General features: G+C 33.6%; 1 protein-coding gene across 1 annotated transcript in view; it reads right to left on the bottom strand.

The window, feature by feature from the left end:
* The window catches only part of Pde9 (phosphodiesterase 9), a 1,302,013-nt gene that overhangs the window by 56,450 nt on the left and 1,232,564 nt on the right, over positions 1-12,999 (bottom strand). Inside the window, exons 11-12 of the mRNA XM_072540799.1 lie at positions 5,296-5,498; positions 4,173-4,356 (exon numbers count right to left, since the gene is read on the bottom strand). Of these exons, the coding sequence (XP_072396900.1) occupies positions 4,173-4,356; positions 5,296-5,498 (387 nt within the window). The remainder of the gene's footprint in view (positions 1-4,172; positions 4,357-5,295; positions 5,499-12,999) is intronic.

Here is a 12,999-nt window from a genome sequence, read left to right as displayed (position 1 = left end):
AGTTGATTATTTTTACAAATTTATTATTAGATGTGCAAATCTCTAACTGACATTGACCTGTAATAGTTGATAGTTTGTTGCCTATGGCCAAAAGATTTAAGCTGACATCTTGTGGTTTGATTCCTAGTTTGTTACACATGTTTGTTGTGATAAATGAAGATTGAGACCCGCAATCCAATAGTGCACGAGCCCTTTGCATTTTACCATTCATATCTTTAACACTTAAGATTGCTGTTGAGAGAAAAACATAGCCTGTATCAGAACAAGAAAGCATGCTGTTACCACAAAATGTATTGTTACTTGTTCCTGGATTTATTGGCTCACTTGTACTTTGTGATGGATTTGTATTAATACTGCTATTGGATATATTCGAATTTCTATTGAACGTGCCCGAATTATTTTGGCTTATAATGATGCTCCTATCATTTGTATTATTGTGTAAAAGTGAGTTGTGACGTGCTTTGCACTTGCGACATGGCCCGAGTTTGCACTGTTTATTGGAGTGACCCGATCGCAAGCAGTTTGTACACAATGATTTTGATCTAATAAAATTCCACCTTTCGTTTATTGGATAATTTAAAAATGTTTCGCAAGTGTAAATGCTATGGTCGCCTTGACAAGAGACGCATGTATAGTTTGTTTTTGTTGCTAAGAATCCCCTAGTCGTCCTGTTCTCCTTACTTTTATTTTTTGTTTCAATGTTCATTTCAATTGCCTCTAGAAAATCTGCTCTTGATTTTAAAAATCCTTTTAGATCGGATAAAGTTGGTAGTTCCGTTTGAGTAGCAATATGCTTTTCCCATTCCCTAATAGTAGTTTCGTCTAGTTTTGATGTTATAATGAATATAAGTAAAGCATCCCATTGTTCACACGGCTGATTTAATTGTTGAAGTGACTTTAAATGTTTTGAAAAATCATCTACTAATTTACGAAATTTTACAAAAGATTCTTTGTGAATAGATTCCAATGAAAATAAAGCTTTAATATGATTGTGTATTAAGAGTTTTTTATTATTGTATCGATCACATACAGAGTCCCATGCCAAATTGTACCCGTTTGCGGAAAATTCGATAGGTTTTATGACTGCGGCGGCATTTCCTTGTAATGATGCCCGAAGATAATGATACTTCTGAATATTTGTAATACTATCATTTGTATGAATGAGTGACTCAAAAGTGTCTCGAAATTCTAGCCAAAATTCGTATGTGCCGTCGAACTTTGGAATTTGTATTGTTGGCAGTTTTACACCTTGTAAACGATAAGCCCCGTCAGAAATAGAAGTGTTATTGTTTGTATGCTCGCTTGTCACCGACTTTTTATCATCAATATCCGAAATGAATTTATTTAACAATGCTTTGGCATTAGCCGATAGTGAATAAAAATTGTTTTCAAGTTCTTCCCTTATCACAAAGTGTGGTTCGGGATCGTCTGCCAATTCTTCTATTTCTGATTGGATAATTTTAATTTCTAAAAATGTATTTTCTAGTTTATTTATTCTGTCGCTTAGTTCGATTTTTTCAACATCATGTAATTCTAATTTGCATTTAATAGACTCTAGAAATTTGGAGAAAATTGTAAATGAAGCTTTATGACCAGCACGTTTTCTAATTAATCTTTTTAAGTGTTCGTCCGACATTGTTTATTAATCAAATAGATTCGAATTGAATTTAAATAGATATATAGATTGTAAATAGTTTTATGCAACTTACACAAACAAAAACAGTATAAATAGGTATAGGAATCAGATGGGAACTCACCGGTATTTTTGGCTGTATATTGTTCGGCAATCCCACGTGTTCTTTCACTTGACCGTTAACTGTGAATCACTTTTAGCACTGATTTTATCACAAATATCGGGTCGAATGGACCAATGTTTATTGTTGTAGTGGACTGTATTCATTGAAATTAATTAATAGTCTAAAATACTGCATTTATTTATGAATTTGCACAAAAATATGAAAACAATAACAAATAGTTCTATGCTTCTCAACGGCTGGTGATGGAATGTCATTCTGTCATCTGTCGTCTGTACCGACTAGCTGGCTGGCTGGGCTGCAGTGGCGGACCGTTCAAATACAAAATGGGTTGTCGTCGACAGTAACATAAGTAATGTGCTGGTATGGAGTGATTTAGCAAATTTTAATAATTTTCAATTTTCTGGTAATCCTGGGCTAAAAACAAGTTTACTTACTACCCGTACGACTTTTTCCAATTATATTTCATTGATGACTTTTTTGAACATATAGTGTCGGCAAATAATACGTACACTGAAAATTTGTTTTTGAGCGAAAAAACAAAAGATCACTCCAGAATAACTACCTGGACACTGTTAACCGTTTTATCACTTAAAGTATTTTTGGGTTTATGGTTGCGCATAGGCAATATTTAATTGAATCGTATTCAAGATTATTGAAAAACAGAGAACTTATACAATCTTCCATGTTTTAGACAGTCTAGGAGTAGAAATCGTTTTCTTACAATCTTAAGATGTTTGCATTTTTCGCCAACACCACAACTAGACTATCCAGGTTATCGCGTTAACATGCTGTAACTTGGCTGCACCGTACTGAAGACGACCAATAGTCAGAAATACGTATATACGGTTGCCGTCCATCGATATACCTTTTTTGGTTTTTTATTTTGCGAGACATGCCATTACTTCATATAAACTACTACACTACTACATATAAAAAGTATTTGGGTATTTTAATAAGTTATATGCTAGAGAATTTTATAAAAATATATTTATGTGAGGGCATTTTTAAGAAATTAGCATATAAAAAGTATTTTTTTATGATTATAATGTAAATATATTTAAGTGAGCCATGTGCATAGGCAACCAACTATACAGTAAGTGACAGACAGAAATTAATAATTAGGAATATAAAGTGGGGTTATAATAATATGTTAGTTTAAAATGTTTAATTTATATATAGTTACTGATTTAAGTGTATATTCTGATCTGAAAAGCCTAAATGTCAACAAAATTATCAATAGAAAATTAAAGAATTCTCCAGATTACAGAATTTGACCTTTGTTTACGGTCGAACATTCTCGAATAATGGTTATGTCTATGGATCAAATAGATACTTTTTCCAGAAAATTTAGACATGTGTTTAATGGAACAAATCGAACATGATTTCTTACCAGATGGTTCTGGAACATGGAAAAAGATATAAATACCCGGTGATTTGAATTCAAGGCATCAGTTAGGGTCCATTCAGTTAGTCAATCAGTTATGAGTTACAGTTACTATGATGGCCAGTTTTTTAGTATGAAAGTTAGTTAGAGTCAGTCAATCAGTAAGTCAGAAGGTCCAATTATTCAATATAGTGAGTTAAATGAAGATTAAGAAACAGTATAAAGAAAATATTATTGAAGATTAAAAATTATGTTATGTATAAATGATGATTGGATAATGGAAGAAGTATTAATTGAATATTAAAATTAAATAATATATTTGGTGATTGGATATTGGTATATAGAAAAGAAGAATAAATATAAATGCTGTTTGCTGGTTTGCTTGGTGGTTTATAAATGCTTAAGAAGAAATATATTTTAAATTGGTGGAAGCTGATAATTGGAAAAAGTAATTTCACAAAAACAAGGATAACCGAAGCAGGAAGACATTGAGTAGTGATTAGAATCTATATAGTGGAATACAGTTCATTTAGGCATTCAGTGACAGAAAGGTACAAAATTTTGTTAATATAATTTAGTTAGTGTCATAACAAGTTCAATTTTGAAGATAGTTTGTTTAAATTTTACATTGTCTATAGAATTTAATTAGTTTCATAAGAATTTCAATTTAAAGATAGTTTATTTTAAATTTACATTGGCTAGGTTAGATATATATGTGTGTTTCATAGTAGATCTAATACAGATAATTTAAAAAAGTACTAACAAACTAATTCTTTGATAACCGCGATAAAAACCCTATATATTATATTATTAAAAATACTCATTGCTCATCATTAACAAACAATACATCATAACAATTTATATATATATATATATATATATATATATATATATATATATATAAATAAAATAAGGTGAAAGGGTTAAATAATAATATTGCATGTATACAACACGGAAAGAGAAAGGAACTATATTAGCTACACTAGGCTTTGTAACCATTAAATGGCCAATTATCAAAAATTATTACTTACCAAATTGACATGTGCCTTATCGATATAATTAAAAGTTGGTACTATTTCTTTGAAGTTAGTTAATATTTCATTATGTCTCGCCATATCGGTAGCCAATATGCATCTTATCATTCCCTCCCGAACTTGTTTAAAATCATCACTACTGAATGATTTAAAAATATTGCAGTCATCGTTTTCCAATATCCTAAAATAAAAAAATAGAATCTTAATTTATATACCACACAAACACCGAAAACTAAAATATCTATAGGTTTAGATTACCGAAAGTACAAGCTGAATATAGCCGTAAATGTCAAAAATATTTCGGTTTGGCAGTGTTGTCATAAATTCTGCAATTTTTAATTAACGCAATTTAATTTTAAGCAATAACGAGTAAATATTTGTCTCTTTCGAGATTAATTGCAAACATCTGTTTGCAATTAATCTCGTAATCTGGCAAATGCTGATTTGAAGATTGCTAAATCTATCCCCTAATCTATCATAGGGTAATTGCTAAAAAAATTTCTAATAATTAACTGCAATTAATCTCCAAAGAAACAAATATTTACTCATTGTTGTTTTATATAAATCAAAAATTGCAGAAATTATAACATAATATAAACAAAATGTACTTTTCTAAAGCTTAATCTTTTTATATTTGAAGCATACAGCATCTACATTATAAAAACATGCCAACACTGCTATACCGAAATTTTTTGTTCCATGTTTGACATTTGCGGCTATAATCAGCTTGTACTTTCGGTAAACTCAACCTGTTTCTCATATGTCTGCCTTATTATTAATCTTTATAGAAATATATGGGCCTGCGTAGCGCAAGCGGTAGGATTCTTGCCTCGCAAGCCGGTGGTCCGGAGTTCAAATCCTACCGCCGGCAAGAACATCCAGATATTTTAAAAATGTCTATAGGCCCCAGGTTGACTCAGCCTGAATAAAAATGAGTACCTTGGGTAAAACCAGGGGTAATAATAGACGGTTGAAGCGTAGCACTGGCCATATTACCTTCCTTGTATACCGTAGGCCCTAGATATAGCAGACTACCCTGCTATACTCCCAAAGCCGCGACAGCGGTATAAAACGGGAGACTATTATTATTATAGAAATATATTATATTTTAAATTTTTACCTGAAGGCTACACTACAATGATGGTTCTCCAATGGTGAGATGTCGTTGTAGCGAATAGCTAATTCAGTTTTAGCATTAATCTGGTAGATATTGTTATATCCTGGATGGTCGAGGTCATGGCAAATGCAAGAGGTTAAAAGAATAAGAACCTCAAGATCACCTATCTTTGATGGAAGATCAACGCACCATGAAATTGCGTACATCTGAAATAAAGAACGACCAATCAAAATTTGCTTAAATGATTTTTTGTATATTTACAGAAAAACCAGTTATACAGGGTGTTTCAAAAAAAGGTAACCCCGTCTCTAGGGTAGGTAAAAAACTGAAAAATAATTGAGGTTTGCTTAGTAAAAAATTTTTGTAACGCCATTTGTTTTCAAGATACAGGGTGTTGAGGAAAAAAATTTACGCATTTTGCCGAAACTACTGGCAACATTGTAATGAAATTTTATACGAATATGTTTAGGAAGCTGATACATCCCATAAATTTGTTTTTATATTTGATTCTCATAGAGGGCGCTCGTTACACGGATCGTACTAAGTACTAGTCAATAAAACTTTTTTAAGAGTATAATTATTAATTAAAATTTCAAGTAAGCTTAAACATCATTCAATTTTACACGAAAAAGGTACTCTTGGTAAAACTCAATACTGTGTACCGTTTTCGGAATATTTTGATTTGAAAATTATGAAGTAATAATTGATGCTTCCAAGTGTGCCATGGAAATATGACATTTATTGATTGTTATGACGATAAATCAACAATAATTAGAGTTTTGAAACCTTGTTATTTGTAAAATCAAATCAAAATGTACTCAAATGTTGAATACACTGACATGTTATTAACCTTAGGCGAATGTTTAGGATGTTCTAGTGCAGATGTGACACGTTATGCAGAAAAGTTTCCTAGAAGAAACTTACCAAGTAAAAAAACATTTAGAGCTGTTAAACGACGTTGTCGAGAAACTGGGAATGTGAGACCAAATTAAATAAATTCTGGTAGACCAGGAACAACAAGAACAATTAATAAAGAAAATAATATTTTAAATTTACTTGATTAAGATCCAACAGTTAGCGTAAGGAATATAGCAAGACAAACAAATACTTCTTCTTCAAGTACTTGGCGGATACTGAAAGAACAGCAATGACATCCTTATCATTACAGAAAAGTCCAAGAGCTCTTGCCAGATAATCTACCGGTTAGAGTAGATTTTTGTAAAACATTGCAACAAAGGACAGCCCACAATCCAAATTTTCTAAAATGCATTGTTTTTACGGACGAGGCCACCTTTACGCGACAAGGTATGTTTAACTCCCATAATGCACACTACTGGTGTGATGAGAATCCACGAGTCAAAAGGGTATCACATTACCAACACTCATTTAAAGTTAATGTTTGGGCAGCAACTTTAGGTAACAAATTAATAGGTTATCATATTCTACCTGGAAATTTAAATGGTGATATGTATCTTGATTTTTTAAACAATTCCTTATTCGAGATATTAGAAGATTTAACGCTAAACGAGCGAAGATCTTTATTTTTTATGCACGATGGAGCTCCACCACACTTTGATAGAAGGTGTCGTAATTGGTTGTGTAATCATTTTCCGAATCGATGGATTGGTAGAGGTGCAGAAGCTCCGATTCATTGGTCTCCTCGGTCATGCAATTTTAACCCTTTGGACTACGCAGTTTGTTCGTATATTAAGGAAAAAGTCTATGCTACAGAGGTAAATTCACGCCAAGAATTGGAAAAAAGAATTCAACGTCAATTTAATGACATCATAGCTGATTCCCTACCGTTTAAAAGGTTAATGGAATCTTTAGAAAAAAGAATAGACTTGTGTATTCGCGAAAACGGAGGGCATTTTTAACACTACTGTAATTGAATTTTATTTTATGTTCTTAGTCATTAATTTAATTTTCTTCTTGTGACTTTTGTTTAATTACTAACTATTTTATACCAGCATCAATTATTACTTCATAATTTTCAAATCAAAATATTCCGAAAACGGTACACAGTATCGAGTTTTACCAAGAGTACCTTTTTCGTGTAAAATTGAATGATGTTTAAGTTTACTTGAAATTTTGATTAATAATTATACCCTTAAAAAAGTTATATTGACTAATACTTAGTACGATTCGTGTAACTAGCGCTCTTTATGAGAATCAGATATAAAAACAAATTCATGGGATATATCAGCTTCCAAAACATATTCGTATACAATTTCATTACAATGTTGCCAGTAGTTTCGGCAAAATCGTAAAAAATGTGTAACATTTTTTTTCTTCAACGCCCTGTATCTTGAAAACGGATGGTGTTACAAAAATTTTTTACTAAGCAAACCCCAATTATTTTTTAGTTTTTTACCTACCCTAGAGACGGGGTTACCTTTTTTTGAAACACCCTGTATAATAAATTATATTGATATTTAAGTTAAATATTTCACTATTAATTTAATGAAATTTAATAAAATAATATTTAAATTAAGCTAAAACTAGCATTTTTTATAGTTTTTACAAATTCACAACAAAAACAAGTTTGCTTGAGATTTTATTTAAATCGTTTTTTAAAAACTACAAATAGTAACAGCTAATGGCATTTCTCGTGTTCACCCATTAAAACGTTCGTTAAATGTAGTTCTAAAACAGAATTTTAAAATGTCGTGACTTCATGCAGTAGTAAAAATGTCTTTCCTGTTCACACCTAATCAATAAGTAAATAATATGTTGTTGAAATCTTGAATATGTTGCCTGTGTGAGTCCATTACAAATAGGTAAAAGAAATAAGAATAAGACTTACAATCAATTTATTCTACCACCAACGACCAGTTTCGCATACCACAATTTGCTGTACATCTTCAGGTCTTACGGTACATGGTTAATTAAATGATGCCGGTACAAGAATTATTATTTAGTGATTTAGAAAACATAGTTCAAACTATCCTGGTTAACCATGTACGTAAAGACCTGAAAATGCATAGCAAATTGTAGTATGCGAAATCTATCGTTGGTGGTAGATTAAATAGATGTGAGTAGGGGAAACCGGGGGAATTCTGAGCACCTAAGGTAAAATACTTACAAAAAGTTTCCTATGTGCAAACAAACTTCCATAATTTAACTACTGAAACTTGTATCTTTTGGGAACGTTATTCCCATAAAAAATAGGATTAAAGTTTAACGGATTTTGAAGAAAAAAATTTACTTTAAAAACTGTCATTGTGCGGTATTCCCCCAAGAACGGGATAATTCTGCGCAGAATTAAATAAATCTTTATTCGAAAAATTGTAATAAAGCAAATATTGTAAACAAAACAGATTTTTTAAAGACAAAATTGAATAAAAAAACATTAAAGAGATAATTTTACTTTCTGACTGTCTTTCGTTCGACCTTGGCACACACATCGCATGTCTAATTAACTGCTGAGTCACAACCACTACATTCTGAATGAGCCCAATTCGAACACATTACACAACGGTACCAAATTTCTTTGTCTCGTCCGAATTCACCGCACACCAAACACTCCTCATTTTCTAATGTTAGATCTACATCATCTAATTCATCATCATCACAAAGCTTACTCTCATCATAACTTTTAGACTCAGAATCATCAAAATGTAAGTTTCTAACTCCAGCTTTCTTGCGTACAGGTCGTTTCTTTACTTTAGTAACCAGTTTCCTACGGTTCCTGTCGTTTTTTTCTTGGTTTCATTTTTTTGGTCTCTTCGTCCCTAACGTCGGTTTCTAAGTCCATTACAACGTGCATATCTGAAACTTCAGTGTGATCTATTAAGCTAAAATCATCTTCAGAGAATTTATTAGGATCTATGGGCCATATTCCAGCAGCACGGAATCCGGATATTCCTTTGTCCATCGTGGCAACTCTCAGGTATTGTCTGTTAAAAATGGAAGCAAGTTCAAAATGTGTAATCTTTTCATTAGTATGAGTTCTTAGATACAAGTCGCACTCACGATAGAAAGCATTCTTTAGGGGCTCAAAAAAAGTTAGGTCAAGAGGTTGAAGCCTGTGTGAGGTATGAGGGGAAAGTGAAACCATAACAATTCCGTGTGATCTGCAGTAAGTATAAATCTCCAAAGAAATGTGACTCCCATGGTTATCCAATATGAGAAGCACTGGATCTTCTTTCGAGTCATTTATATGTTGACAAAAATGTTTTATCCAGTCGAAAAATAACTCTTCATTTATCCAACCGTTTTTTGAACATCTGTAGATCGTTCCAATTGGGCCTCCTCTCATTAATTGTGGATTCATACGTATTCGAGGGAATATGAACATAGGAGGGACAAACTGTCCTGAAACATTTACAGCGCATACTATGGTAACATTTTTCCCTCTTTCTCAAGATATTACGGATCCTACTTGCTTTTGACCTTTTGGTGCCAAAATTGTTGATGGTTTCTGGACCGTAGAAATGTCCGATTCATCTACATTAAAAATTCGACTCTAAGGAAATTTGAACTTTTCCATAACTATAAGCAGATTGTTAAAAAATCCTTATCTTTATTGAATGCAGAAATGCGGTTTTGACTTCTAGTTTTCTAACACTAATGTCTGGATGACGCTTTAAAAAGAGTTCTAACCAATCTCCACCAGCGATCTTCTTTATCGAGTCGAAACGGTGTTTTATTTTATTCTCTTTAGCAAACTTGTATGCTAAACGCCTTAGTTCTGATGGTGTGACTCCAAAAAACATATTCGCCAACTTTTTAACATGGTTGGCTATGGTGGATTCCTGTTCATCATTAAAAATTGGTTTCCTGCCAAGTTTTATTTTTTTATGGCTATTTGAATTTAGTTTGTCACGAAGAGTGGATTCTGGAATATTGAATGATCGACCTACTTCTCGTATTTTTCGCCCAGATCGTATAGCAGTGATCGCAGCTTTTAGTTCATCTTCTGTCCATTTTGATCTTTCAGTTTTCCGAACGTAATCACGGGGCATTTTGGAATCTAAAATGCAATAAAAACACTATATCAGCAAAAATTCTTACACGAGGTAATACCGCGCAGCACGAAATTACCCCGACACAGCTGCGCGGTATTCCCCCGAAGTGAGTAACCTAACTTAACTTATCACTGTTCGTTAATGACTAAATAAAATGCATTATTTGTGTACGTGAAATTATCTATAGGTATTAAGCAAAACAATCACTGAATAGTTTTAATGAAAATGAATAACAAAAGCACTTACCGCTTGTTAAAGATTAGTCGAAAATTACATCAAAGTCTTGAAAAACACACAATCTGTGACCTTGTCTAAACCAATACTACGAATGCAGTCATATTACACACAAGTGGTCGGCTAGTAAGTACGAGACAGCACACTGTGTTGAATGTTGCAATACTTACGCCGTGTTGCCAAGATACTGATGCGCGATATTCCCCCGTGCGCGGTATTCCCCCGGTTTCTCCTAAGTCTTATTCTTATTTATTTTACCAATATATTATTGATTTATGGTGAATGTAGGAGAAATGCTCGGAATGCTGAAACCTTATACAGGAAACGCTATCCCGAAAGACAAAGGCCATCTTATGTAACTTTTGTTATGGTTGAGGACAAGATGCGACAAGGTTCATTACCGAATGGTAAATATAGAGATCATGTCAAATCAATACAGATCGAACGAAACTTGGTGAATGTTTTAGCATATTATGTAACGATTATTCCAACAAACATGCCTGGTTTATTTGGATGACTTAATTGTGGTGGGAAGATCCTTCGATGAACATGCCAACAATCTGACAGAAGTCAGATTCAGCGAATTTGAAGTCAAGTCCAAAGAAATGTCAAATGTTTCGACGAGAAGTGAAGTACTTGGGACATATTGTAGCAGTAATGGTGTAACAGCTGATCCTGAAAAACTTGCAGTAATTAAGAATTGGCCAGTACTAAGAGATAAACACGACATTTGAAGTTTTCTTGGTCTATGTAGATATTACCAGTCTATGTAGAATATACATGTAGCGAAGAGTGTCAAAAAGTTTTCGAACAATTACAAATGGCTTTGATCAGTGCACCGATTTTAAGCTACCCTAGACAGGCAGGAAAATTTGTGTTGGACACCGATGCAAGCAACAGTGCAATAGGAGCTGTTCTCTCACAAATCCAAGATGGACAGGAGAAAGTCATCGCTTACTTTAGCAAAGTCTTGTCGAAACCCGAAAGAAACTATTGCGTTACCAGGAGAGAATTGCTAGGCGTAGTGAAGGCATGCGAGCATTTCCATAAATACTTGTATGGCAGAAAGTTGCTTCTTTGCACGGATCACGCCGCTCTAAAATGGCTCCTACAATTCCGTAATTTAGAGGGCCAGATGGTAAGATAGTCAAAACGATTACAAGAATATGATTACGAGATCAAACATAGGGCCGGAAGAGTTCAATTAAATGCTGATGCTCTTTCGAGATAACCGTGCAGCGCAAATTGTAATAACTGTCTTAAACTAGAAGAACGACTTTGATTCGTGGGACGAACCACCTTCATTAATGATCAATGGCAGCCTCAACATCTGCAAGAAGCTTAAGCAGATGATCCATGTATAAAAAGATTATTGGATGCACCGAAGTAAGAGACCTACTTGGCAAGACATTAGTGCATGTAGTCCAGAAGTCAAGTCTTACTGGAGTCAATGGAATTACTTAGTGCTCAAAGATGATTGATGTAGAACCTTTGAGAACGATAATGGTACAGAATCTAAGCTTTAGTTGAATGTACCTAAAAGTAAAGTGTCAGAAGTATTACTTTAGTTGCATGACGGTGCATCAGGTAGACACTTTGGTATTACGAAGACTCTGTAAAAGCATCGAGAAAGGTTCTATTGGGTGAACTGTAAAGATGATGTAAGAAAATAGTGCCGGAAATGTGAACTGTGTGCAACCAGTAATGGTCCAGTTGGTAAAAAGAGGACACCCATTAAACAGTACAATATTGGTAGTCCTATGAAAAGAGTAGCAATCGACATTGCAGGTCCATTTCCAAAGACGAATAATGGAAATAAATATATCCTAGTAGCCATGGAGTATTTTACGAAATGGACTAAGGCCTATTCTATACCAAAATAAGAAGCTACTACCATTGTAGAGGTACTTGTTAAAGAATTCTTTAGCCAATTTGGTGTTCCTTTGGAGATTCACTCCGACCAAGGGCGAAACTTCGAGTCAACCCTTTTCCAAAACGTTTATAAATTGATTGGTGTCAATAAGACCAGAACGACACCCCTGCATCCTCACGGCCAGACTCCAATCTGCCTGATGTTAGGTTGTTAAGTTCGTTTGCGTTGCGACCTAGAGTTTGGCTGCAGACCTTCCGAAGAATACGTTGCAAGTGAAGAATATGTCGACCGCCTGAAGTTAAGAATGAACAAAATTCATAAACTTACCCGATAACACATCCAGTTAGCCAGTCAAAGAATGAACGATCAATATAATTCTCGATGCAAGAATGAAAGATTTGAAGTAAGTGATCTTGTTTGGCTTTATAATTCACAATGTCGTCGAGGCTTGTCTCCTAAACTGCAAAGACAATGGGAAGGTCCGTATGAAATTAAAAAGAGAATAAATGGCGTCATATACCGAATTAAGAAGTTGGTGACAGGTAAACCAAAAGTAGTTTACATAAATCGTATTGCACCTTATGCTGGCTCAAATGAAACAAAAGAAGCACAAACCCTTCAACATGAGAT

This window comes from Diabrotica undecimpunctata, chromosome 8, assembly GCF_040954645.1.
Source record: "Diabrotica undecimpunctata isolate CICGRU chromosome 8, icDiaUnde3, whole genome shotgun sequence".
Taxonomy (NCBI): Eukaryota; Metazoa; Arthropoda; class Insecta; order Coleoptera; family Chrysomelidae; genus Diabrotica; species Diabrotica undecimpunctata.
This window is presented reverse-complemented; position numbering and strand designations above follow the sequence as displayed.